This window comes from Suncus etruscus, chromosome 3 (genome assembly GCF_024139225.1).
Source record: "Suncus etruscus isolate mSunEtr1 chromosome 3, mSunEtr1.pri.cur, whole genome shotgun sequence".
Taxonomy (NCBI): domain Eukaryota; kingdom Metazoa; phylum Chordata; class Mammalia; order Eulipotyphla; family Soricidae; genus Suncus; species Suncus etruscus.
The window spans coordinates 120,188,482-120,216,163 of record NC_064850.1 but is presented as its reverse complement, the minus strand read 5'-3'; the positions used below and the strand labels follow the sequence as shown (position 1 = coordinate 120,216,163).

The 27,682-nt window shown below is 50.1% G+C and overlaps 1 protein-coding gene across 1 annotated transcript in view; it reads right to left on the bottom strand.

Moving 5' to 3' along the window:
• Positions 1 to 8,797: 8,797 nt before the first annotated feature.
• The window catches only part of TBC1D9 (TBC1 domain family member 9), a 63,543-nt gene continuing 44,658 nt past the window's right edge, over positions 8,798 to 27,682 (bottom strand). Inside the window, exons 8-21 of the mRNA XM_049769984.1 lie at positions 26,990 to 27,148; positions 25,991 to 26,141; positions 25,074 to 25,288; positions 23,460 to 23,577; positions 21,232 to 21,517; positions 18,525 to 18,654; positions 16,246 to 16,344; positions 15,973 to 16,041; positions 14,263 to 14,503; positions 13,782 to 13,847; positions 13,484 to 13,570; positions 12,500 to 12,574; positions 12,321 to 12,424; positions 8,798 to 11,124 (exon numbers count right to left, since the gene is read on the bottom strand). Coding sequence (XP_049625941.1) covers positions 10,450 to 11,124; positions 12,321 to 12,424; positions 12,500 to 12,574; positions 13,484 to 13,570; positions 13,782 to 13,847; positions 14,263 to 14,503; positions 15,973 to 16,041; positions 16,246 to 16,344; positions 18,525 to 18,654; positions 21,232 to 21,517; positions 23,460 to 23,577; positions 25,074 to 25,288; positions 25,991 to 26,141; positions 26,990 to 27,148 — 2,475 coding nt within the window. The 3' untranslated portion in view covers positions 8,798 to 10,449. The remainder of the gene's footprint in view (positions 11,125 to 12,320; positions 12,425 to 12,499; positions 12,575 to 13,483; positions 13,571 to 13,781; positions 13,848 to 14,262; positions 14,504 to 15,972; positions 16,042 to 16,245; positions 16,345 to 18,524; positions 18,655 to 21,231; positions 21,518 to 23,459; positions 23,578 to 25,073; positions 25,289 to 25,990; positions 26,142 to 26,989; positions 27,149 to 27,682) is intronic.

The following is a 27,682-nucleotide window of genomic DNA, read 5'->3' as shown; positions in this document are numbered from 1 at the left end:
CCCCTCTTCCCTCCCTTCCTCCTTCTTCCTCCTCCCTCCTTCTTCCTCCCTCCTCCCTCCTCCTCTTTCAACGTTCTCTTCATAATGAATAACTACATGAAGCAGCCTTGGATGTGGTTCATGTAGACCTTTAGAATTTGGACATGCAAGGGGGCTATAGGACATTTTTGAAAGCTATGCAATGGCAACTAAAAGCTATTCTGTTTCCATGAAGCACATGGTTGCATGATGGGAAGGTGATGATAATGTCTAGCAAGGCCAAGGTGTCTGTCGATAACCTGAAAGCTATTTGAAGAGGAGGAAACAAGTTGGCAGCTAGTATGTTAGGAAGGGACAGACCTCAAGACATGAGGGCTATGTGATCATGACCCTCCATCAAGTAACAAGATATGGTTAGCTGAGAGAATCTTCCAGAGTCTCATCCAAACTGTGAGGCTCAGCCTTGAGGATCTGAGAAGAAGCAGCTTCCAAGCTTCCTGTCAGAAACTCCAGAGGTCACGAAGGTCCAAGACTAGACACTACTCTGGCTCCGAAGAAACTGGTCACCTCGCCCTTTGGGAGACTCTGCAAGTAGGGAGAAGGTTTATGTCAGGTTGCAGAGAACAGTAGGGGAGAGGGTGGCAGCCCTCAGGGGCTGATTTTGGCTCTCCTGGCACCCAGGAATGGCGAGGTGAGAAGAGGTCAGTCCGTGCAAAAGCCATGGACACCCATGACGTCACTGCCAAGTGAGGCCCCATTCCTCCTGCCCCTGTGGGCACTGAGTGTTGTTTGCTGTTCTCACTCAAGCTCTGGCCAGCCAGGAACAGCTAGTCAAGAGCTTCCTGAGCCAGGGAAAGGGCCAGCAGTGTTTGGCTTTCAAGCAGTGCCCAGGCTCGTCCCTTCCCTGCCCGTCTGTGGGAAAGGTGCTGCACTGAAGGGCAAGTGTGCAGAAACAGGAGAGAGCTCAGAGGAGCACACAAGCTCAGCCTGACAGGAGCTAGTCGTATTTAATAGTGATGGTGCATGGGGTCGGAGTGACAGCACGACAGGGAGGGTGTTTGCCTTGCATGTGGCCAACCCATGTTTGATCCCAGCATTCCATATGGTCCCCCAAACACCATTAGGAGTAATTTCTGAGTGCAGAGCTAGGACTAACCCGTGAACACCACCGGGTTTTACCACCCCCCCCAAAAAAAAGAAAAAATTGTAACGGTGCTTAGCTGTTTTCCACCTAATACAGGCATATCCTGTTTTCATCAAAATTATAATAGCTTTAGAATGGACATATACATGTAAATCTACATGTGCATCTGGAGATGCACAATGGGGAGTATATTTGCCTTGCACACAGCTGACCTTGTTTGATCCGCAGCATACCATAGGGCCCCCTGAGCCCACCAGGAGTGAACCCTGATAATGATGAAAGGGTGGGTTCCTGTACCCATGGGTGGAGCTGAACTAAAGGGCTTCCTAAAAGGATGCGGAGAGACTCCCAGGGCCTCCAGGTTTTGTGCTTCAGGATACAGGGCAGCCGTACAGTGGCAGCCAATGACATGGGGACACTCCTTCTAGGACATAGCAGCTGCTCACCTGTTCCTGTGAGGACACAATGGCCAGGTCAGAGGTCACTGCCCACACCCAGGACCCCCTCCTTCTCTCCCCACCTATTCTCTGTGGCTCCCCAGGTGTCCACTGTGGGGCTGCATCTTGCCTGGCCCAGGACAGGGCAGAAGGTCAGGGATTGTGATGGGTCCAGACTCAGTGGACAAGCCAAGGCCATCTGGGGTCATGTGTCCTCCATGGCATCTGTGCTGGAGGGTGCAGGACACAGCTGGTTGGGGGCTAGGGTTGCAGCCCCTGGAGTGCCAGGTTCCAAGGGAGCAGATCCTCAGACCTTCAAATGAGATGGATGGAGGCTCATGAGAACCCTGAGGGTCTCACCTGATGCCCCAGAAGTGCCCCTGTCAATGTGCGCACTTGCAGGTGTGGAGGGAGCTCCTGGGGGCCTAGATGGAACCAAGGCTAAATTTAACCCATGGTATGACTTGGAGGCGTGCCCAGCACTGTACAGCTGTGACCTGCCTGGAAACAGCAGCAACTGTGAGGAGATTCCCCAGGTCTCTGACTTGCTGAAAGAGACAATGTTCTGACCCTGTCTCACCCTCTAGCTTTAGGCCCCAGTGGGGATTTCTAATCCCAAAATTACTGCTTCCAAAGGACTTTATTTCTATTTCTCTGACCCTGCTCTCTGGCTTGTCTGTTGCCACAAAAAAGGCTCATTCGACATGCTTGGGGTGCTTGGGAGCTGAACCCAGGTTGAGTCTGTGCAAGGCAAGTGCTCTAGCAGTTGTACAATCCTTGTCTTTTCATTTTCTTTTTTTGAGGTCACTTTTTAGGGACCCAGGGTGTCACAGGTTGGCTTGGTTAAGGGGGGCACATACACACACACACACACACACACACACACATTTGAAGCTCCTTAGGATATGACATTGCTGAGAGACAAACCTGGTTCCCAGGAAGGATGGTGGAAGAAATGAGGGTATTGGCCCAGTGATGTGGGACAAATAAGTATTGGAACAGTGGGCTATGTAGAACACTATGGCTAGTTATACTGAAGGGCCAAAGAGATGGTGCAATGGGTAGGGTGCATAACTTGTATGTAAATGACCCAGGTTTGGTCCCTGCCACCACAGGGAACCTTGTGGTCCTGGAGATCCTCCAGGATCACTGGGATACTCTTGGTAATCTTGAGCACCACGGTGTCCTCAGGCCCTTGGCGGGAGACTGCCATCACCCTGGTCCTGAGAGCTGTCCAATGTCCTACTGCCGCACTCCTGTCACTGTGTGGGGTGACATGCCAGCTTGGCCTCCCCTGAGTCCCAAGGCCCCAAATTTGCTTGGTCCTTCCTATACATACCTCAAGACCTGGGGTCCCTCTCTGCTACCTTACAGCACTCCTAAACTTCATTGTCTGGTTACCTCAGATGCTGTGTTGGACCATCCCATAGCAAGTTCATCCTCTGACCTTGGACCGTGTGCAGGGGTGTCCCTGTAGTGTACATGAAGGGGTGTCCTCACGTGTACAAGGATGTCCAATGCTGGCATGACCTAACATGAGGTGTTAAAGTGCAATGATGGGGCCGGTGAGGTGGTGCTAGAGGTAAGTGTCTGCCTTGCAAGTGCTAGCCAAGGAAGGACCGAGGTTCGATCCCCCGGCGTCCCATATGGTCCCCCCAAGCCAGGGGCAATTTCTGAGTGCTTAGCCAGGAGTAACCCCTGAGCATCAAATGGTGTGGCCCAAAACACTAAAAAAAAAAAAAAAAAAAAAAAAAAGTGCAATGACTCTCATCATTAACAATTAGTCATGGGATTGCTCCCAACAGTTGCCTGAGAGAAAGCGGGCAGCTTGATCCTGGAAATTCTCAAGCTCTGTGAGACTTGATCAGTGAGAAATCAATTTTTAAAAAACCCCCGATGGCGCTCAGGGGTTACTCTGGCTCTGCACTCAGATATCACTTTTGGCAGGCATGGGAGACCATATAGGATGCCGGGGATCAAACTTGGGTAAGCTGCTTGCAAGGCAAACACCTTCCTTGCTGTGCTATTGCTCTTGCCCCAGAAATCAAATTTAAAAGAACTTGAGAGGTCTCAGGCACCACTTGTTGCTTCCCTACTGTCCCCACCTGCTATTTGTGGTGCAGGCTATCTGTCTACCTGTCTACACGGCAGATGGTGTGGTTGAAGAACTGGACTGGGCCAGCTGGTAGCCCAGCTGAGTGCCCTTTTCCCCCTAATTACCCAGTAGTGCTGACCTCAGGAATTCTTGGCTCCAAACCCATTCTGGGCAGTGGCTTTGCTTCCTCCTTCCTCAACTCAACTGCTCCTGAGTCTGGGTTTGTTTCTTGTCCACTTTGTCACAAGTGTTTTGGACGGCAGGCTGTGGGAAGATGCTCAAAGGCCTGAGAAAATGCTTTGCACAAGGCAGGCCTGGGTTTGAGTCTCGTGTACCTCATATTCCCACAGAACCTTGGCTCTCACCCTGAAAACTACACTCTACTGGGTGAGGCCCAAAAGCAAAGTTCTGAAATATAATTGAGTCAAAGATTGAGTTTTGAACATTTCTCACAGCACTTTAGGCCCCAAGCAGAACTATTCCAAGTATGAATCTGAATCACTCACTGCTTGGGAGTTGCTGGCCTAGAAGTGAATAATTTGAGTTGTTCTTATAGAGAAGTTTATTAACTTTAAATAGAAATTCATGAAGCATAGAGTATTCTTTTGTTTTGCTTTTCTGGGGCACATCTGGCAGGCTCAGCACATCTGGTTGCTCCTGATTCTGTGCTCAGAAATTGCTGCAGGCTCAGGGGACCCTATGAGTTGCAAGGGATCAAACCAAGGTTGGTCACGTGCAGGGCAAATGCACTCCTCACTATGTTACCATTCCAACCCCTGAAGTATAGAGTATCCTATTAATGTGGCCACCACAAAAATAAACCACCAGAAGCTCCTTGTCCAGGAATATAGGCTGATTATATGTGTCTATAGAGTTACTCCTAAAACTAAGGAATTCTGAATCCGGAGACAGGAGAGTGGATAGAGTATTTGCCTTGCACACAGCTGACCCTGGTCAAACTCTAGCATCACAGAATCCCCTGAGCACAGAGCCAGGAATAAATCCTGAGCACTACTGAGTGTGGCCCAATAAACCAAAATAAAAATTGTTTTTTTTTTAAATAAAGTTTGCATACAGTGTAGACAGTTGCACAGAAGCAAGGGTACAGGAGGGAGTGTGATGGCCATGAATGTGGATTATCTGTAGGGGCAGGAGAGATGGGAAGGGTGAGAGATGAGGACAACTGAAGTGGTTTGGAGCCCAGGAGAAACCCCAACTTGGGAACTTGTGGGCTGTGACCCCTCAGCCCTCTTGGGATCCTGGAGAAGGCCACCATGACCTCAAGGCCACCTCCTGGTCCTGGGTGACCCTGCAGGATCAGGCTGTGACCTTGGGGCCCTGGCCAGCTCTTTCTGATCCTGGAAGAAGTGGCGAGTGGCAGGCAGTAAGCGCTCTGAGGCGAGCCATGTGGCAATTGGGACTAAGTTTAAAGACTCTTTGGGGATTTCTGCTGGGACTAGAGGACCTGCCACCCACACTGCTTTTGAAGAGAGGGTCAAAGGGGCTTGTTCTCACAGCCCGAGGCCCCCTGAGAGGGACCAGCCTCAGCCCAGTTGCCTCGGAAACCGCCTGTACAGTGCAGAACATGTTTCTGGCTTGTTTTGGGGGCCACACATGGTTGTGCTCAGGGCTTACTCCTGGCTCCTAGCAGAGCTTGGGGGGACCCTGTGGGATATTGGAGATTGTACCCAGGTGGGCAAAGGCCAAGCAAGTGCTCTCCCTTCTGTGCTCTGGCTCGAGCCTGCAGACTTGTTTCTGAAGCTTGTCTGGTGCCTCTGGTCCAGGGTTTGGGTCTATACCACCCACTTGCCCCTCTCCAGCTCAATTGGCTTCACCAGGACTCTCTTCTTGGCTGTAAACTGGCTGTGCCCTCAGTGTAAGCTGTCTTAGAGGAGGGTGGAGAGATGGCTAGGACATTGGGTCACCAAAATATGGCTTGGCTTAGAGGAGGAAGAGTTCAAACTGCCCTTTTCCCTGGAGGAGGAAGTGTTCAAACTTTCCAAGGAGAGGACCTTAGGCATTAGCACAAAAGGCTGTGAATCAGGAAACTGAGGAAGGGACCCTTCCTTTATGCTTTTTTGGGGGTGGGTGGGTCTTGTTTTTGAGCAACAGCCAGCAGTTCTCAGGGCTTACTCCTAGCTCTGTGCTCAGGAATTATTTCTGTGTGTGCTCAAAGGGACCATATAGGGTGTCAGGGATGGAACCCGGGTCAGTGGTGTATACATAAGGCAAGTACCCTGCCCACTATGCTATCACTCCAGCCTCAATGGGTCCTTGGGGGGAGACAGAGGAAATGTAGGGACACAGCCTAACACCCCTCCCTCCTGATCCCAACCAACACAGTGAGGCAAGGTGCCAGCCTTGTCCCTTGGTTTAGTCTTTCCCTGGCAGGGCCATAAAGGGGAACATCAGCCCTTTGATGCCAGGTACCCACGAGGAATGAACAATAAATTGGATTCATTTTCATCTTCAATAACTTATTTTTATTTCTCAAAAACGCAGAACATGCCACTTACTGTCCAGCCAGCCAATGTGAACGTCCAGTTTGGCCTTTTTCATGAACATGAGCCCGGGACCTACCCAACAGTATCCATGTTCTCTTCCTTTCCTCCTCCTACTGTGACCTCAGCTTCCAGGTCAGAACCCTGTGGCTGGTCTTGGCTTGTTTCCTGCCTGCTCCCCTGGGATCATGGAACTCTTGGTCTCCCTTAGTTCACTCTGCCCTCCTAGGTCTACCCGAGGTGACAAGCTGGTGTTGTTGCTCGGAAGCAAATGAAAGTCAGAGGCTGGAGTTTGATGGTGAAGCTAAATCCATCGTCCCTTCCCTGCCTTCCTCCCTGCCTGCTGAGTACCGAGTGTGGGAGCTGCCTGGGACCGGTGCTTCTGCCCAGCTGTTCTCTGACACTTGCAACCCCTTCTGGTCTGTAGGCCACCCTAGAACCCAGAGCCACGCTCTTGGACTCTGGGCGCCCCCGTTTCAGCTCCAGCTGCAGTTAAACCGAGCATTCAGGAATGACCTGCAAGTTGCTGGCTGGAGCTGAGTCAGATCTAGGGCTGCTGCAGCCCAACACTACCCCCTGCTGGGTCGCAGTGGATCAGCGCCTCACCTGGCTGCTATCAAAGGCAAGTGATTGAGAACTGAACACCCTGGGATGGAATGAGAGACTTATCAAGAACACTGCTTCGAGATATAGGTGCCGGCCAGAGCATGGCACAGGGAGAGCATGGAGAGGGATTTGTCTTGCACATGGCAGATCCAGATTCTATCCCTGGCATCCCATATGGTCCTGTGAGCACTGCCAGGAATGATCCCTGTGGCAGTTCTGAACACTGCTGGATGTGATCCCCAAAACAAAACAAATAAATATGGGTACATAGATGTGCATGTAATCAAAACAAGTGTTTCTGAATCTTCTCATCTTTCTCACAGGAAGAAATTGACAGTTCATAAAGGACTTTCTCTTTCCTCTCTATACAAGTATGTGATCTCAGCTGTAGCATGTTTCTATTGAAGAATCAACTGATAGGGAGATAGTTGATAGAATCAACTGCTTGTTCGGTTGATTTTTGGGAGGGGGGGGGGGCGGGGATTTGGGTCACAACCATCGGTGCCCAGGAATCCCTGGCTCTGCACTCAGAAATCACTCCTGGCAGGCTTAGGGAACCATATAAGATGCTGGGGATGGAACCTTGTGCAAGACAAGTACGCACTGTACTTCCTCTCCAGTCCCAAATGCTTGTTTGGCATACAGGGGGCCTCGGCTCAGTTCCCAAGTTCCCAGCACTGCCTCGTCTCCTGAGCACTTAGCAACAAGATTGTGTGAGGCTGGAGAGAGCACGCAAACCTTGTATGTGATCGACTCAGGTTTAGTCACTGGCATATATGAACCCCAAAGCTACAATAGGATTGTCTCTGAATAGAGCCAGGAGGGAGTGTTTTTTTTTGTTTTGTTTTGTTTTTTGTTTTTTGGGTCACACCCTGTAGCACTCAGGGGTTACTCCTGGTTCCACGCTTAGAAATTGCTCCTGGCAGGCTCGGGGGACCATATGGGATGCCAGGATTCGAACCAATGACCTTCTGTATGAAAGGCAAAGGCCTTACCTTCATGCTATCTCTCCGGCTCCGAAAGGGAGTCTTGAGCATTGGTTATGGTCTATCCTTCCTAATAAAAACCTGGGCAGGACCCTGGCTATTTGTCTTTATTTAATTTTTTTTAAGTATCAATTCTACTTATTTTTGGTTTGGGGGCTACATTCCTCCGTGCTCAGAGGCTGTTGTCCTGATTTCAGGGGGCCATGCAGAGCAGGGATGGGATTATAGGGCACCTTCACCCCAGCCTTGGAGTCATTCCCTTGTCCAAAAAACTCTTTGAAAGCACCTTCTTCCCAGAATGTGGAGGATGGAAGAGAGTCTGTCCCCAAGGCCATGCTGGGAGTGATGGACACAGGGCCATGAAGCTTCTCTATGTGACCTGAAAAGCAGGAGGTAAGAACCTTTTCTAGTGCCCCAGACTGGGGCTAGACCATAGAGCCTGGCTTGGGAGGGTTGGAAGGAGAGACCAGTACCCCCCCTCCCAGCTTTGCACTGTTGGAGGCATCTTCCACTTCTTTTTCCTCCTTAATGGAAACTTCCAGAAATTATTGTTCATAAGCTCCGCATTTCAGCACTTTCAAGAAACACACAATGAATGCTGCAGGGGGTAATGATCTGAGGGTCAAAAAAAGATGAAATAATATATCTATAAAATCTAGGAATTATCATTTTTGTACATGCACTGCCAGTGTACTTGTGAAAATAGGGCAGAAATTTCAAGACCGCATATTGGGCAAGTCAAAAAATTCAGATTACTGGGGCTGGAGCGATAGCATAGTGGTAGGACGTTTGCCTTGCATGCAGCTGATCCAGGAAGGACCTCGGTTCAATCCCCAGCATTCCATATGGTCCCCCAAGCTAGGAACAATCCCTAATCATCACGGGGTGTAGCCCAAAAAGCAAAAAAAATCAGATTACTGATATCAACTCTTATTTATAATAAACTAATTTGCATGCATACTGTTACTTTCATCATTGAATTCCCTTGCCCGATGGAGGACTGTGGCTATCTGGGCAGGAAACCCAAGCAACACAGATACCAAAGCCTCTTTGGAGTAGCTGATGTATTTTATTTGTTCACATTTATCCTATCTGAGGTTAACACTACTTCATTGGACAGTTAAAAATCATTCTGTAAACAAAATTAAAAAAACAAACAAAGCAGCAGCAACAGCTTAACACAGGGATGTGCGGGTATGAAACAAAGAAACATGTTGAAAAGAGGATCCTGAATGAGCAAAGAACACGTGATCATGATGGGCATGAATTCAACAGAGGAAGGGAGCAAAACTCCAACATTTGAAAAAAGACAAAAACGTGGTGGAAATTAAAAAAAAATAATAAAGAAGCTAGAATTGAAAGTGCAGGTGCGGTAGAGTTCATTTTCACCTCCACTGGGAAAGAGAGTGCACACTAACCCCCATTTAAAGTGACAAGTTCTGCCGGAAAAACAGCCAGTTATGTTACCTGGAAGGAATTTTTTTTTTACATGACCTCTATTGTACATGAATTTAACTGGAGAAATGGTCAGTGGGGTACATGGTTGTCTGTGACCTATGGAGAGTGTGGAAATGGTGCAGCTCGCTGCTTTTTCCTTTTACTTTATTTGCTGCAAGTCCCAGAAGCATCGGAACTTTCGCTGTTTTTAAAACACAAATCCAGAGTCTTCTGTCCTGAATCGGGCCTCCATTGTCAGATGGATCCTCTGTGAATAGAAGCTGCTTTTCACTTTGTTCAGTGTTTGCTTTGAAAACGCCACACAGGTCTGGTGTGGGGATGTCCATGGGCCCAACAGAACTTTCCATTTGGGCATCTGTGCAAGACTACTCCAATGTCCCCCAACTTTTGCGAACCTGTGACTCTTGCCCCGTGGAAATGAGTGGCTTTTGAACACCATCTTCCAACACAGGACTTTTAGGAAATGTTATTTCCAATGTTAAAAAATATGTTTAAGGTTCCTGAAAAGTGCCACTGGCTTTAACCCCTGCTGCCCACTCCATTCCAGAACATTTTGGCTTCGAGGCATCAATCCCATTGGCCACTACTTGAACCCAAGAGTAAGCCCCAGGGCTCCATGGCTGTGGCCTGGCCTTTGCATTGAACAGCACAAAAGTCCCCTTAAAATTTAGGGTCACAAACTGGGTCCGGGTCCTCCTTCCCCACCCGGGGGAACCTCCTGAGAGGGGGTTGAGTGGTGTCACTGAACCAGGTTAGAACACTGGGCTCAGGCTGAATCCTGATTGGTCAGTACCAATCGGGAGAAGACCCTGATTGGCCAGTACCAATCAGGAACGGACCCTGATTGGTCAGCACTAATCGGGAGAGGACCCTGATTGTAATGGTAATGGCCATTACCAATCTGGAGCGAATCCCAATTAGTCAGCACCAATCAGGAGCAGAGCCTGATTGGTCAGCAACAACCAAGACTGGACCCTGACTGGTCAGTACCAATCGGGAGCAGATCCTGATTGACTAATACTAAAAAGAAGAGACTCTAGATTGGTCAGCACCAATCGGGAGCAGATCCCGATTGGCCAGTACCAATCAGTAGAGAACCCTGATTGGTCAGCACCAATCGGGAACGGACCCTGATTGGCCAGTACCAATGTGGAGTGGATCCTGATTGGACAGCACACCAATCGGGACCTGAATGCAAAAGGCAGAGCCCGACCCGAGGAGCCGGGTATGGGGCCGGGTGGGCTCAGCCCGACAGTGCGGCTAGGTCGAAGTCACTGGCCGAGCTGGGCGCCTTGCCCAGCAGGCGGCTGCCCTTGGCGCTGCTCACCCGCGCCATCATGCACACGGGCTTGTCGAAGTAGCGCACCAGGGCAGGCTCAGTGAGCAGAGAGGCCAGGAACTGCTCGAAGGTGATGGCCCAGTCGCGGTCCAGGCTGGTGCTGCGGGGCAGCGTGACCGGGCCTTGTGCGCTGCGGACCAGCACCGTGTCCTCCCCGATGTCCTCGCACTGCAGCTTGTCCTCCTCGTGCGAGCCGGCGCTCAGCACCGAGTAGGACGACATGGAGCTGTCATCCTTGGTGTCGTCGTCCGAGATGAGCATGGACGAGCCGGCGCCGTTGTCCCGGGGCGAGGAGTCCTCCAGCTTGATGTCCTCCATCTGCGCCCCCAGCGAGTGCTCCTCGGCCTCCCCCGCCGGGCCCGGCTCTGTCGCCTTCTTGGGGAACAGCATGGTCCCCGGAAGGCCCTGGGGGCCCCCAGGGACACCCCCCTGAGCCGGTTGGCCCGAGAAGAGTTTGCCCACCTCGCCTATCTCCAGCAGCAGGCTGGTCACTGCAGCCGTGGCGTGGTACAGCTCTTGCTCGTTGGGGTCCTCGCTGAACAGATTGTACATGGTCTTGCAGAGCTCGATGAACTGGCCCTGGAGGGTGCAGGAAATGGGGATCAGCCAGGCCAGTTGGCTCAAGAAGGAGACACAGGGGGGTTAGCAAGGAGGACCTGGCTCACAGCAGATGGGAAAGGGTCCTGCTTGTCTCCTAGGGATGCCTCTGGCTGCAGATGGGAAAAGCTGGTGATGGCCAGGCAGTGAGGTGGGGACAGACGACCTGTCTGCACCTACTTCTGCAGTGATACCCCTCACCGCCCTCGTCTCCCTCCTGCTGGTTCGCACCTGTCCCTTGCCAGGATCTCAGGGCGAGTGACGCCTCCACCATGGAACCCCAAATCAATGGCTGCAGCTCTCCCAGACACAGGGCACTGCTTGGTTTTTTGTTTTCGCTTTTTATTTGAGGGTGGGGTGGGTTTACACCACTCCGGTAAGTGCTCAGGGCATACTCCTGGTTCTGTGCTCAGGGGTCACTCAGGCTAGGGGTGATCATATGTGGTACTCAGGGTTAAGCCTGAGTCAGCACTTGCCAAGGTAAAATATTACCTCTTATACTATCTCTTTGGCCCCAACATAAAACTTTATTTTTAGAGCTAACAGATGAAAAGAAACCTGGAGAGACAGTTCTGGGAATATGGCATCTGCACCAGGTATGGTCAACTGAACACCAAAGAAAAGCCACACATGTTTACGGGCAGACAAGTGATCTGGACAGTGCCACTGGCTTCTGACTGAAACTCCTCTCATTCATTGGTGTGAGGCTGTATTTCAAAATGAATTACTATGTTGTTTACATTTTCTTGAGGTTATTTCTCACAATGTGGCACACATTCATCATGGCTGCACAGGTCACACCTGGTGGTGCTCAGGGATCACTCTGGGTAGGGCTTGGGGATTACTCCTCGTCTGTGCTCAGGGATTACATTTGGTGAGACTCAGGGACCATATATGGTGCCATAAGATTAAGCCTGGATTGGCTGTGTGCAAGGCAAGTGCCCTACCATACCGGTCCCCAAACTGAATTCCTTTTGTTTTTGTTTTGAGGCCACACCCAGCAGCTCTCCAGGGTTACTCCTGGCTCTGTGCTCAGAAATCACTCCTGGCTGGCCAAGGGGACCATATAGGATGTTGGAGATCAAATCTGGGTCCATCCTGGGTCAGCCATGTACAAGGCAAACACCCTCCTGCTGTGCTATCTCTCCAACCCCCAAACTGAATTCTTGAGCACGTACTTGATTTAGCTTGGGTAAATCCTTTGCATTCTTGGATTTTGATTTATTTTCTGGTGTCCAAAGTCGCAAGTAATTCCGGTTTTCTTGAGAATTGCCTCTTTTCCCTGAAACAAAATGTGAGGAACTTAGTGCTAAAGTTGAGGAGCAAGGCCAAGGGTCTGAGGAGACAGGGGCCCTACCTCGATCGGGCTTCAGACTGACTGTCACGAAGCCATCATCCGCACTGTGTTTGCTCCTGCTCTCCAGGCCGACCACTACAGGGGCAGAGAAGACACCAGATGCCCATGCGATGTCAAAAAGACCCACACAGACACACAGACATGACCCAGAGACATCAAAGAGACCCATACAGAGAGACATCAGAGAGACTCACACGGAGATGTCACAGAGACATCACACAGATGCCACACACTCACAAGGTGACAATTGTGGCTGGAAGTAGGAAGTATCTATGTAGTTGCTTGATTTAGCAAAACAAAACAAAAACCCCGGACTGAAGTGATTGAGGGACTGGAGCACAGGGTTTGGAGCACAGGCCTGAAGCACAGGCTCTACATGGGTGTGGAGTGGGTAAGCCTGGGTTCCATCCCACACCACACAGTCCCTTGAGCATCCCCTAAGCGTCCCCAGGCCTGAACCCAGAGCACATCCTGGGAGAACAGTCTGGGCATCATGGGATATGGCCAAATCCTACTGAGGACACCAGATCTAAGCAAAGTTCTCAAATACCAGCCAGTTGGAGAAGCGGGCCCACAGAGAGCACCACTGTACTCAAAACAGCACCTCGCCTCGTGGACACAAATGTTCTTCAAGGCCATTTTCTCTCAGTGGGGATCTCGTGAGAGAAGACGATGCAAAAGTGACAGTGGGGTAATGGGTAGGGCGATTGCCTTGTATGCAGCTGAGTGGAGAAGATGATGCAGTGCCTCTCTGAGCAAATGCCATGTGCCTCACGCTGCTGCTCAAGTCAGACCCCATCAGCGTCAGCCATTTGACCTGACACCCCTCTTTATGTCCCAGATCTTTCACAAGTGGGGTTCATTTCACACAGCAAGTAAATCGACCCTTTGTGGATAAAGAGCCACACTTAACCCACTCAGCACTGAGGTGAACCACCAGGATCCACCGAACCCCGTCCCTGCAGACGAGAACCTGTGACCCACCGTGCGTGCACTCAGGGGTGATGTCCTCGAAGAAGTACTGCGTGGCTTCAAAGGCAGAATCGGGTTCATCAGGGTCTGAGGAGGGCTCTGGGGAGGGAGATGGATGACAGCTCTCTGGGGCTGAGGGGGTCACAGGGTAGATCCCAGTTCCCTAGGGGATCTGCCTTCTTGCTCAACATCTATACCCACAGCACCGGAAACCCTCTGCCTTCCCATAGCCATGCATGATGGTGGCACAGCCCGGACATAGCCAGACCCGGTGTGGCTGATGAGCAGGCCCAGTGTCCCACTCACTCACCGGGCAGGACGTGCATTTTGTAAAGGAGTCTGAGCTTCTCCGTGAGGTCCCCATGGCAGGCGGCACCTGGGAACAGATAGAAGGAACCGCATGAAAGGCACCATGGGTGAGAGTCACACTGTGTCCCTTCAACAAGGTGAAAGGAGAAGTGGGAGGGAGCAGTGGGGCCACATGGTGCATAGAACAAACACTTCTGCAGCCTGGCACTATGCGATGGCCAGTCTTGAAGGGCCGAATCTGGTGGTAGTGGCATGGTTAAATACTTTGTCCTGTCACCACGGCCCTCAGAGACAGTCTATGTTGTCACTTCAGCCCTCACAGTCTATTCCATCACCTCAGCCCTCATGAGATGGCCTGTTCCATCACAATAGTTCTCAGAGACAGTTTATTCTGTCACCTCACAGTCTGTCCCATCACCACACTCTGGTAGATAGATGGTCTATGCTGTCACCTCAGCCCTCACAGATAGTGTTGCTCTTACTCAGCCCTGCCACGAACTCCCTGAAGTTGATGAGTGAGTCCCCGTTCTCATCCAGCAGCTGGAAGAGTCTGGCGGCCAGCACATCTGAGTGGGCGCCACAGGCCCAGGGGAAGAGCAATGCGAACATGGCCTTGAACTGCTCGGCATCGATGCGGTACTGCTCCAGGTAGGGCAGGCTTGGGTCATGGCGCTCCAAGGCAGCACCGCCACCACCCCAGTAGCAGCTGGTCAGGTGTTCAGCCTGCAAAGTGGACATGGGAGCATGAGGGGTATCTCCAAGTCGCCTTCCCACTGAGAGACCCCTGGGGCCAAATCAGGGGCACAGCTTTGCGCCTCCCCATGTTTAGGGTCTCTGAACACTCACTGTTCCTGGGCAAGAGGACCCAAAGGTGCAATTCTCAGAGCCTGGGCTGGGCTGCTGAGGGTACAAACTCAGGCCTATCTCTGACACCCCACAGCTCCTGAGCACCCACTGTGGGAAATATAAGCTAATCTGGTGGACAAGGTGGTTCTGCCCCCTTAGGACTTTTCCTCAAAGCAAAACTGCTCATTATTTTATTGAGTCTTGCTTCTTCAGGCTCAAGTTCACACAAGCTGATGGCAAAATGGCAGACAAGCATCACCACAACTACTTAAACAAGGGGACATTTCTTCCTCTTCGAGCTAAGAATCTCCTCTATAGATAATAATGGCTCCATCTGGAAGCTATAATTTGTAAAAATTCCAGGCCAGGAAAATGGAGCTGAAGCAATAACACCCTGGGGAGGGCATTTGTCTTGCATGTAGCCAACCCAGATTCGATCCCTGGTATCCCAGAGGGTCCTCTGAGCCCGCCAGGAGTGATTCCTGAGTGCAGAGAAAGGAGTAATCTCTGAGCTCTGTAGGTGTTCCCCCTGTACCCCCAAAATAATGTTCTGGGAAGAATTTAAAGTGAATGCCAATGTACTGGTGAGCATTAGGAAGTAAAAGTTAGATTGATTACACCTGTTTTACCCAAAACAAAGATCATCCCTAGTTCTTTTGTATGTTTGTTTACAACTTGGATTTACCATCAAACAGAGATTGTTTTACTTTAAACCTGGATGGGACTGGCTCAGGATAGCCTGTGCTATCTGTCCTTACTGCCCTAACCAGGAATGATCTCTGTACTTGATAAAAACGCCAGTTCTTTCAGGTAGCTCATTTTCCATATGAAATAGAAGATTGCTCAGACTACACTTGTTTCAGCCTGGTTTGGATTATTTCATGTTTGACCCTGCTTCAGAACTGTTCACCCAGGGTTGAAAGTACAGTGCGTGGAAGTACAGTGTGTGGGGTGATTTTATACTGTACTTTTCCTGAAGTCCAGGGAAACATCTTTTTTTTTTTTTTTGTGGTTTTTGGGTCACACCCGGCAGTGCTCAGGGGTTATTCCTGGCTCCAGGCTCAGAAATTGCTCCTGGCAGGCACGGGGGACTATATGGGACGCCTGGATTCGAACCGATGACCTCCTGCATGACAGGCAAATGCCTTACCTCCATGCTATCTCTCCGGCCCCGGGGAAACATCTTAAAGAAGTCATGGAGAGGACTGTGTGAATAAGTTCTGATTGTTTCTCACTGGCTATGCCACCATCTACTCTCATCTTCCAACTCTCACTGCCCTGCACCGACTGGCTCTTAGGGGGTACACTTTGGGCCCCTGAGTGTCCCTAAAGACTTCGGGGCTCACCTTGAAGAGCGCGTAGAGCTCCTCCAGCTCGTCGATGCTGAAGGCCGTCTCAGTCACAATGGTCCGCACCTGGATAGGCAACATCACTTAAGCACGAACCTTAGCCTGGCCCCAACCCAGCCCTGCTGAGACCCCTGAGTAGTTCCAGGTGTATGGCCCTGACGCCTCAAGCACTGTGTGGTTGGTCCAGGTGATTCCCAGCACCGTGCCACCTAACCTCCCTCGGGAGTCACCAATGAATGGAGAATGAGACAAGGGCTGTGTTTGACTCACCACGTTGCGCTTCGTGGTATCCTCTAGCGTCTGGATCACCTTCAGCCTCTGCTTGAATCTCATCTGCTCAATCAGGTCAGCCCGGATGGTTCCAAATTTCTGGAAAGGAGCAAACAGGATGCTTCTGAGACAGGCGCCATAGCACCTAGCATGTCCGCTCCCGGGGACAGGGACAGAGGACAGACCTGGTGACATGTGTTCTCTAGACCTTTACTTGTGTTAAAGCTGATCAGTATGATTGAGAAAAGGAAGCTCCTGTGTTTAAGCAGTTGAACTCAACTGAAAAGCCATAGATTTTGGTTGAGAGGTTGCTGGTACAGGAAATGGTTCTTGAGGGCTCTCTCCTTATCTCTGTGCTCAGCAGTGATCCCGGGTAGTGCTCAGGGGAGCCTAGGCAGTACTAGGGATCAAACCAGGGTCTGCAGCATGCAAGGCAAGTATCTTAGTTTCTGTTCTATTCTCTAGTGCAGCAAATGGGTCCTTCATCACTCAATTGTTAATGAGGCAGAAAGATACTAGTAAGTCTTTGAGGGTCTGAGATATTGGAGGGAAATGCTTTAAAGGGACAAAAGAAATAGTACAGTGAGGAGGATGTTTGCCTAGCACACGGAAGACTGAGGCTCAATCCTCAGCATCCCATCTGGTCCTCTGTGTACTGCCAGGAGTGATTCCTGAGTGCAGAGCCAGTAGTAAGCCCTGAGCACTGTTGGCTGTGTCCACCTCCCCTACCCAAAGTAATAAGAAAAGCTCCAAAGGGGAAAATAAAATCAGGGCGATGCCAAAGATTGAACCCATATATGTATATTGAATATATATACATATAAATGGTGAGTCTGTGCCAAGTCACATGCCTACCTGAGGAGGCCTTCAAGGAGCAGAACCTATGCTAATGAGTGGAGGGAGGCTTTGGCAGATGTGCCAACGAACCCTGCTCCTGTGTCCAGGTCAGCAGAGTTAGTGCTGGCTTGGAAATGCAGTTTTACAGATCTGAAAGCATCCTTGAGGGAAATACAGTGAAGCACTCATAGGATAGTTCACTTTTTTCCTTCAGATTTTCTAGTTCCTACATCCGTTTTCCTATGAGTGTGCTGCTCAACCACACCTAGAGATATTTTCTCTGCACACAGCGTGTTCATGAAAAAGGAAGCAAAAATTGTCAATTTTTCTCTTTTCCTCCTAGTAGGAGTTTGGGAGATAGAGACTTTTCATGGCAGTTTTTATATGCAAGCCTTTAAAAAGTGCCTAAGTTTTGAATCTATGACCGACTCATAGGCTAAACTAGTCACCCCTGTGGCTCCTCTGACCACACCAGCCTGGTAGAGGGCTGTGAGCCCAGCAGAACCTTCACTCTCTTTCTCCCCTTTTCAAAAAGGTTTCATCTGATGATGTTTGGAGACTCCACAGGCTGGAGCAATAGCATAGCAGGAAGGGCGCTTGCCCCGCACGAGCCTTGCACGCCGCCGACTTGGTTTCAATCTCCGGCATCCCATAAGGTTCCCTGAAGCACTTCCAGGAGTGATTCCCGAGTGCAGAGCCAGGAGTAACCCCTGAGCACCAACAGTTGTGCCCCCCACCAAAAAAAAAAAAAAACATTTGTGGGCGGGAATGTATGGGGGGGGGTCTCACACGGACAAAGCAGTGCCCACTCTTCTATGCTGAGGCTCAGGCCTCACATCCCTTCTTTCTTGAGGATCATGTCTGTGAAAATTGCCAAGCCAGGGACAGAATATGGCAGTGAATCTAATTCAAGAGATCCAATATGTGCCCGATGTTTCAGGGCTCTGGGCAGTGCAGGTCCTCTTTTTTTTTTTTTTTTTTTTTTAGTTTTTTTTTTTAGTTGCTCTATTTTTGAAGCTGGTTCTGTCTGGGCCTCTAGAGTAGATCCAAGTCAGCCGCAAGAGAAGCCCCAGAAGCTTTAGAAGTTCCAGGTATCCCATCAGGCACGAGGTCTCCCCATGTCTTAGATGGAGGAGGGTTAGCTGGTTGCTCAAGAGAATACTTGAAGCCTCAGCTGGTCACCCTCAGACAACACCTGAGACCTGATTGGACTGTGATGCTGAGGCCGCCCTTCCTGAGATGCTCTTCTCTGTATCCTCAAGTCCTCCCAGTCTGCAGGAGTGACAGAGCTGCTGGTAGACACTGTAAAGGCCGGAGGGCCAGAGTGAGCAGATAGCCCAGCCCCAGGTGTCCCTTTCTGAAGCTCACAGCTGCCTGCTGAGCTCCATAATTTACCCTTGGGAGGGTAGAGGGCATCATACTGCTGTCCCAGGCTGACCTACCTCGTAGGATGTCCTGACCAGCCGGAAGATGTCCACCTCAGGGTAAGGCTCCAGGTCGTCACTGAGCAGGGAATGCAGGTGTGGGATGGGGGGAAGTGTGCTGTCCTTGTTGGTCACACTGTCCAAGTACCTGGTGGACATGGGCCTCCGTCACTGTGCGGTACTCCAGGGTCCCCAGAATAGCTCCCTATTTCTGCCTTACCAGGAGATGAGCTGGGGAGCTAGTGCAGGGAACAGGCCAACCCCACTGGACTCCCCAGGACCACATATAGTTCCTAAACACCACCAGGAATCTTTTCTTGAGCATGGCTAATGTAGTCTCTAAATCCTACCATCCAAAACAAAAAAACAAACACAAAGCGAGAGCCCAGAGGCCAGGAAGATGGTACGGGAGTAAGGACAACTGGCTGCTTCCTCTCCAGCACCACATGAACCTGGAACATTTTCAAGTGCAGTCCTAGAGCCCTGAGCACCAACATGTCCACAGGCCTTGATGGCTGGGAATAATGGGTGGGGTTCTGGGGCCTCATGAACACTGAAAAGAAAACACAAAAAATTAGACTCAAGGGTCTTAAAAAAAAGATGAAACTGGAAGATATTTTGTTAAATGAAGTAAGTCAGAAGAAGGATAAATATAGAATTATATAACATATATGTGGCATTTAGACAACTGCATGAAGAAATGCTATGGTTTAAATAGAGTTTTCATGAACACCTTTGGCCCCAGAGTATAGTGAGGAGAAGGAAAGAAATTGAATGGAGGAGGAGAAAAACAAATATGAAAGAATGGGAGCCAAGGGCCAAGTGGTCTCTGGAGCACTGGTGGTGTTAAAAAAAGGACAGAACTAAATATCCAAGCCAAAGTCAACAACAACTAGCCCATGAGACCAAACTTTAATATTCAGAACTCTAAATGGGCCTGTTTATCCTGGCAGGCTGGGTGAGGTGGGTGGGGGAGTGGTGGTAGTGGGATACTCTGGGAACATTGGTGCAGGGAGGTAACACTGGTGCTGGGATTAGCCATGACACATTTTATGTCTGAAACCCAACTATGAAGGACTTTGTAAATTGCAATGATTTCAATAAGATTAAATTAAAAAAGAAGAAAAATAATAACCTTGGAAAACAGGATGGAGGGTTTTCAGTAAACTCAGAATCAGCCATCAATGACCCAGTAATCCCACTTCTGGGTGTCTATGCCCAGGACAGAAAAGCAGTCATTCAAAAGGACATATGCATACACTATTCATTTGCAGCACTCAGTCAATAGCTAAGAATTGGAATCAACCTAGCTGGAAGGAATGATGCAATCATGCAATTCACTGCAACGTGGATGAAATTGGAAGGTACCATATTAAATGAAGTAAAGCAGAAGAAGAATACATCCAGGGTATCACTTATATGTGATATTTAAAATAACTGCATGAAGGAATGTAATGGTTTAGTGCGGGTTGATGAGAACATCAACATGGTTCCGGAGTATAGTGAAAGAAGGAAAGAAATGGAGAGGAAGGAGAGAAAGACAGATGTGAAATAACAGAGATTCAGCACCAAGGAGACTCAGGTATATCGGTGGTGTTAAGGAAGATCAGAGCTAAATAAATATCCAAACCACAAAGTCAACAACACTGAAATCAGGAGTCCCAATTTCTTAACAACCAAACTTAAAAAAGTGCCTGTTATAATGGCAGGCTGGGGCAGGGGATGTCTGAGAGGGACTCTGGGAGCAATGGTAAAGGGAGATTGACATTGGTGATGGGATTGGAGCTGGAACAGTGTATGCCTAACACTCAACTATGGACCACTTTGAGCTTTACTAAATAAATTTAAAAAAATGTGAGTTACCTCTCCTCAAATGCCCTGTGTTAATATCACCTGGATAGTCAGACTCACCCATACCTGGGAGAGGTCTTCAGTTTGAAATAAAGAATATAAGGTGTTGCATGGGGTGGGGGAAGGGGGATTCAGAGAGAAAAGCAGCAAGGAAGTTTGGGGAGCAGCTTAAAGAGAGACAGAGGCAGAGAGCCAGAAGAGGAGCATCTTAGAAGAAGCTGCTTGGAATAAACTGAGCAAAGAAGCCATGTGAGGAAATGCACATGGAGGTTAGGGCTGTGAAATAAAGCTGGCTGGCTCCTGAAACTTTAATTGACTGCTTGTGAAATTATTTTTCTGCCTTATCCTGCATTTCCAGATCTGCCAGCAGTGGCCGAGGAACTCCTCACCCAGATGCGTGAACAGTAGACTTTACATATTAATTTAAAACAACAAAAAAGAAGAAAGGAAATAGTGGCTGGAGTGATAGCACAGCAGGTAGGGCATTTTGCCTTGCACGCAGCCAATCTGGGACTGACCCAGGTTAGATCCCTGGCATACCATATGGTATGCTTGAGCCTGCCAGGAGAAATTTTTGAGTAACCCTGAGTGCTGCTGGGTGTGGCCCAACTCCCCCCCAATAAATGAAAGGAAGGAAGGAAGGAAGGAAGGAAGGAAGGAAGGAAGGAAGGAAGGAAGGAAGGGAGGGAGGAAGGAAGGAAGGAAGGAAGGAAGGAAGGAAGGAAGGAAGGAAGGAAGGAAGGAAGGAAGGAAGGAAGGAAGGAAGGAAGGAAGGAAAACCAGACTCAAAGACCCACAACACGCCCAAAGTGCCTGGCAGAGTGGGGGGGGGGTTTGGGGTGGCCATGAGCTGAGGTGGACGCAGAGGCTGCACCTGCCCAGGACGGTCATGGCCTCCCCATCATCCTTGCAGTGCAGCAGCTTGTCCACATTCGCATCCAGCACAGCCAGGGCCAGCTGGAAGATGACCTTGATGCCCTCGTAGAAGAAGCAGTCGACCACCACCACAGCGCTCTCGAAGGGCATGACGCTGAGGAAGAGTGTGAGGAACCAGGACAGCGAGATGGTGGAGATGACTCCCAGGTCCTGCATGCAGTCGTACAGCTGTGGAACATGGTCCCGGGCCAGCGCCTCAAACACACCCTGGTCCACCAGTGCTCCTGCGGGCCACAGATAGCAGCTTGGCACAGCCCAGCAGCTCTGACACCCACACAAGTCCCAGGCTCATCTCTTTCTGAGGTCTCCCTTCCTGCTCCCCCTGCTCTAAGGCAGGCCCCCCTGAGGGCCCAGCAGACTCAGGACATACCTTTCTGGGTATTACCCCTTCCTCAACTTCCTGTTTATCAAACCTGGATGGCCAGTCCCTCCCACACCAGGAAGAGGCTGCTGTTGGGAATAAAAAATAAGGTTGGTTGGGGGGAAGGGAGAGAAAGAGCAGACAGGAAGGGTGTTTAGAGGGCATCGAAAAGAGGCTCCAAGAAAATCTTAAATGAGAAGCCATGTGGAGAAATGCACATGGTGGTTAGGGCCTTGAAATAAAGCTGGATATCTCCTGAAACTTCCACTGACTGAGTATGGAGCATTTCTTTGCCATTAGCCTGCAACCTTCAGACCTGCCAGTGAAGGGACTACAGGTGCCTGGCCAAGTAGAGAATGACCTCACCTCACCACACTAGGATTCTATATTTTATATTTAAACAGCATCTGGGGTCTCTCCCCATCCACTGTCCAGGATAGCGGAGCCCAAGGTTTCAGGAAAGGTGGCTACACCCTGCAAAGCCACCTCTCTCCAATATTATTATCTCCTACCCAGAGCCCAGCATTGTCCCTGGCATGGAGGCCAAGACAATGCAGCTTCTTGTTGGGTCACAGTGCCCTGCCAATAGCTTTCCTTCCCCGTTGACAGGAGCCCTGACTCCCTTCTTCCAAGCCTTGTCTGCCCAGCTCCTGGGCTCATAGAAATCTGCTTCCGGCTGTCTGGCATTCACTTAATGGTCAGGCCAAAGAAGCCTGGCCATGGGGGAGAATGTGGTGCCCACGTGATGGCTGGTGTGCAGGTCGTGTACAAAGGGCCCCGACAGGTGAGCCAGCTGGGCAGACATCACTGAGTAGACTGACAACTTTGAAGCTGACAAAGCTTCTGGCTAATCCACTCGGGTCAATGAAGAATATTTCAGTGAATTGCACTAGTGAGCAAAGGATACTCAGAAAGACGAACCACGAGGGGGCAGCCACACACATTCTTGTGACCTGTGTCACACACACACACACTCTCATGATGTCACACATGCCTTCTCATGACATATCACACACGCCTTATGATATGCATCATACATTCTCATAACATATCTCATCTGCCTCCCTGTGACCTGTATCACACACGACTTGAGACCTGCATCACAATACTTTCTCATAAGCTATACATGTCTCATGACATGTCACATATTCTTTTGATGTGTCACACATGCCTTTCCATTATACCTGAATCACACACTTTCTTATCCCATGTCACATGGTATACTTTCATGACCTGTCACATATCTTCTCATGACCTTTGTCACACACTTTCTCATGACCTATGTCATACATGCTTCTCATAATATGTGTCATACACTTTCTCATTACCTGTGTCACACTTTATGACCCATGTCACATATGCTTCTTGTGATCTGTGTCACACATTCCTTCTCATGATCTGTGTTACACTTTCTTATAATCTATGTCACACACCTTTTTCTGAACTGTCACACATCTCTTCTCATGACCTGTGTCACACATGCTTTTCACGGTCTGTGTCATAAACTTTCTCATGACCCATGTCACACATGCTTCTCATGACCCATGTCACAATGCTTTCTCATGATCTGTGTCATACATGCCTTCTCATAACCTATCCTTGTTGTCTAATAAGGCCATGCTATGGTGCTAAGACCTGGGACAGTGGCTTTGAGAAGTGCCTGAAATTCAGAGGAAGTGTCTCCTATGACCTGGAGCCACTTCTGGGCATTTCCTGACTCTCAGCTCTGACAAGTCCCCACATGACCCTGTGTGGTTGAGGTGCCCAGTGGCAAGTGTCCCATGTGGGCAGTGCCCCAGACTTACCGACCACCCTGGTGTTGTAGTAGTCGGGTAGCATTCTCTCGCACAGCGCCACCAGTAGCCAGAAGGCCTCCTCCTCCTTGGCGTAGAGCAGTAGCACCGATGTGACGATGTTCATGGCCTGCCCGGTGACAGAGGCCCGTGGCCGGCTGAGTGCCCACCGCGCCAACACCTGGCCCAGTGTGCGGCCTGCAGCCAAGCCAGAGGCCAAATATCTAATGGCTGTGAAGGCCACATTTCTGTGGGAGACATTTCTGTGGGGTCTGGTGCCAAACTTTCAAGAACATGGGCATGGAAACAGGTTCTTTAGGGAGGTCCTAGTCCAGCCCCAGGCAAACCGATAACCAAAAACCTTGCCCAAAGGCTTCTTGGCTGAGCTCAGAAGCAGCTAGAATGGGGAGGCATCCAGGCCTTCCTGGGGCCTCTTTAGCAGCTGGGCCAAGAGAACAATGAAACCTTTCAGACCGGGGCCTTTGCCCATTATTTGCATCATGATAAGAGACTTGCATAACTTGCATAACCCACTTTATTAAAAGATATTATCAGGGAGCGCCTTGGCCATTTTAATAGCCCTCTTAATGAAAAGGCGGGAGAGCACAGGATCTGTGAGGAAACCCTATTAAACTAGAGCCAACAGGCTCGTGTGGGTCTTTTTGATCTTCTGGAAACCAGTACCTGTGACTCAGACTCCCACAAGAAAAATGCCAGAGAGGAATTTGAGCCCAATAGACCTTTCCTTATAAGATTTTCCAAGTGCAATAATTAACATTACAGTGGTGGTGGTGGTGGTGGGGCACAGCAGGGCAAGCCTTGAGCAGTCAGGAGAAGGGCCCAGCCCACCGGTCCCCACTGAGGTGAAGTGACCCTTGATAGGCGCCTACAGTGACTGGTTATTGTCAGCGAGTCTACCTCCTTGTCAGGTCTGTAACAGACTCCACAGTTAGGAATTAAAGGGGTGTGTGTATGTGTGTGTGTGTGTGTGTGTGTGTGTGTGTATGTGTGGTATGTGTGTTTGAGAGAGAGAGAGAGAGAGAGAGAGAGAGAGAGAGAGAGAGAGAGAGAGAGAGAGAGAGAGAGAGAGAGAGAGAGAGAGAGATTGGAGGCCAGATATCAGAGCATCCCATGCTGAAACTCAGCCTCTTCACGAAAGCTGAGGAAGTCCTGATTTCAGTACTCTCACACACAACCCCATCTTCTCAGAACCAGGGCTGCTCAGGAGCTAACAAATGAGGCAACAGAGAGCCAACCCCAGAGTACTAAAGGCAGCAGGGACAGTATAGTTGGGGCTGGCCAAGCCTTGGTCTACCCCAAGGAACAATGAACGAGGTCAGAGTGATGGAAAGTGGCTATCCAAGGCTGCCCAATTAGGTGTGGGCAGGCAAGTGGATGCCCATGTCAGGGCTGGACGGGCCGGTGGATGTCATATCTGGGTTCTCATGCTCCCAGGGTGGAGATGTGCCATGGGGACATGTACAATGTCTGTGATGTTTCTGGTATCATTGATGCCATCATGAGTAAAGGCCCCACAGGGTCAGGACGGATGTCCATAGTCTAGGGGTGCAAGCTCCTGGGGGCAGCCTCCCCCAATCCCACCTTCTGTCCCCGCTGTGTGCGCACCTGGCAGTAGCCTATGCTGGGGTTGCGGAAGGCGTAGGCTGTCAGGACCCTGCGCAGCGCAGCAATGCCCATGTCGTTCTGGAAAGCGGGGTGCTCAGGGAGTGAACGGTGCAGGTCCCTCTCAATCTCTTCCGTGGCCAGGTTGTACCTGCCCATGGACCGCTCCACCAGGTCCTCATAGTAGCCCGGATGTGTGGCCTTTTCATTGATGGCACCTGTGCAGCCAAGTGACCCTGCATCACTGAGCCGAAGGGCCCGTTTCCATGGGGAACATGGGTGAGGCCAGGCTGGGGGTGGGGGGCTGGGATCCGTGCACACAGCTGGGGCTGTCCATAGGGAGACTCCAAGGAGCCTTTAAAACCACCACCAGGAGGGCCAAAGTGAAAGCACAGTGGGGAGGGCATTTGTAGTGCATGTAGCAAACTCAGGTTCAATCTCTAACATCCCCATAGTGTCCCCTTAGCACCACCAAGAGTGATCTCTGAGTGCAGAGCCAAAGTCAGCCCTGAGTATCCCTGGGTGTGCCCTCCTCAAAATTAAACCAATAAAAAGACCAAAAATGAAGAAACCCTACACATGCAAGTTTCGGTCACCCTACTGTAGGCATCTGGGGAGAATAGGAAGAGCAGAGACTGAGGTGTGAGGGCGGGCCCAAGCCTTGGTGTCTCTGTCCCTTAGCCCACTCAGGAGGGACTTGGGCTGGTTTGGTCTCATTGTACCTCGGGGCAGCCAGTGAGGTGGAGAGGTCAGAGGTCAGAGGCAAAGGCCAGAGGCAGGCAGCTCCTCCCCCATCTCTGTGCTGAGAACTGGACAGGGCTGGGGATAAAAGTGAGGCCCCAAATCTAGAGGATGAGGTCCATGTCCTTCTGGGGAAGCAGTGGTGCTCAGGGCAGCAGGCCACATGCTTTGGGACGCACCTGAGAGCAGCAGCCACAAGTCTCCCCGCATACTCTCAGGGACACCCCGTAGCACCAGTTCGCGAGTTTTCTCTGTGCGGTACATGCAGATGCCATGGCCATACTCGGCGAAGTGGATCTTCCATGCCTGCTCCTTCAAGAACTCCTTGGCCTGAAAGGGGGAGTAGGAAACATGCCTGAGCCTATGTGTCCTTGTGGGGGCCGAACAGAGTCAGCCTGCATGTGACACAGCACTACGTCATGGTCCTTTCAGGGACTGGCACACCCCAGAACACACACATCATCAACATGGACGAAACATGCACACACACAATACACATGAACAGAACATGTACATGTGCCTTCTACACCAGAAGAACACTAACCAATATGGCCATAACACACATGTATCTGACACAGACAGAAATGCACATGTGTCTTCTAAACAGGTAGAACATACAATACATCAATGACACAGCCAGAACATATACACACATCATTTACATGAATAGAACACTCACATACATCACATATACAGAACATGCATCATCTATGTGAATAAAGAGCATGTGTCATCACCCAAGACACAGAATACACTTCATCTACACAGACATAGATTATGTATGAGTCATCTACATGGACACAGAATATTCATGTCATTAACATGGGCACAGAGCATGTGACATCTACATGGATACAGGATATATCATCTACATAGACACAGAACACACATGTGTCATCTACACAGGCACAGAACCCACGTATTGCCAAGAGTCACCCACCCTAAGGTGGTGGCAGCCCAGCACAGGCCTTTCACCTTGTGTGTCCTGCTCAGCCGAGCTCAGTTGGGGTCAAGCCCAGCTATATCAGGTGTGTTCGTGTCCTCTCTCTCTCTCTCTCTCAAGCCCAGCTATATCAGGTGTGTTCGTCTCTCTCTCTCTCTCTCTCTCTCTCTCTCTCTCTCTCTCTCTCTCTCTCTCACTCTCTCTGTCTTTTTATCCCCAGCCATATTCCACGCACCAGTTTGGGGTTGAATTCCTCGGGTGAGCGTCGACGGTACATGGTCATTAGCGTCTGTGTGGCTGTGGGGATGTTGTTGCCATTGAGGTTGAACTGGCGCTCACCATCAGCCTCAGAGCTTGAGCTCCTCTGTGGGCTGGAGGACAGGAGACTACTGGGCTGTGGGGAGAAGGGACAGGAGGCCAGGTTAGTGCACTACACTCTGGGTCGAGGGGGATCAGCACTCCTGGACCCCGCACCCTGGCTGGCTTCTTTCTCTGGGTGGGGGTGGGATAAAGGCGAGGAGCCATCAAAGTCCATCAGATTCTGAGAAATAGCCCCTAGACTGGGAAATGAGGCTCTTTGGGCTAGACAAACTTTTCTGCTTTGGCTGGAGAAGGGAGATGACAGTGGTAAAACCCTTCCTAAACTCACAGAAGCTACCACTCTGGGTGCAAATGCATAGGCATTTATTTTGAAATAACTTTTTTTTAATTTGAGAGATGCATGGAATTTAATTTGCATATTTTTTGTTAGATATGCTCTGGGGACCACATCTGGCACTGCTCAGGGGTTATTCTTGGCTCTATGTTCAGGACAATGCTAGGATCTGAACTCACATCACAGCTCACGGTTGCCATAGCTGTGTGCAAGGCAAATGTCTCACTTTTTGTACTATCCCTCTCCAGTTTCTTTTTTTGGTTTATTTTTTGT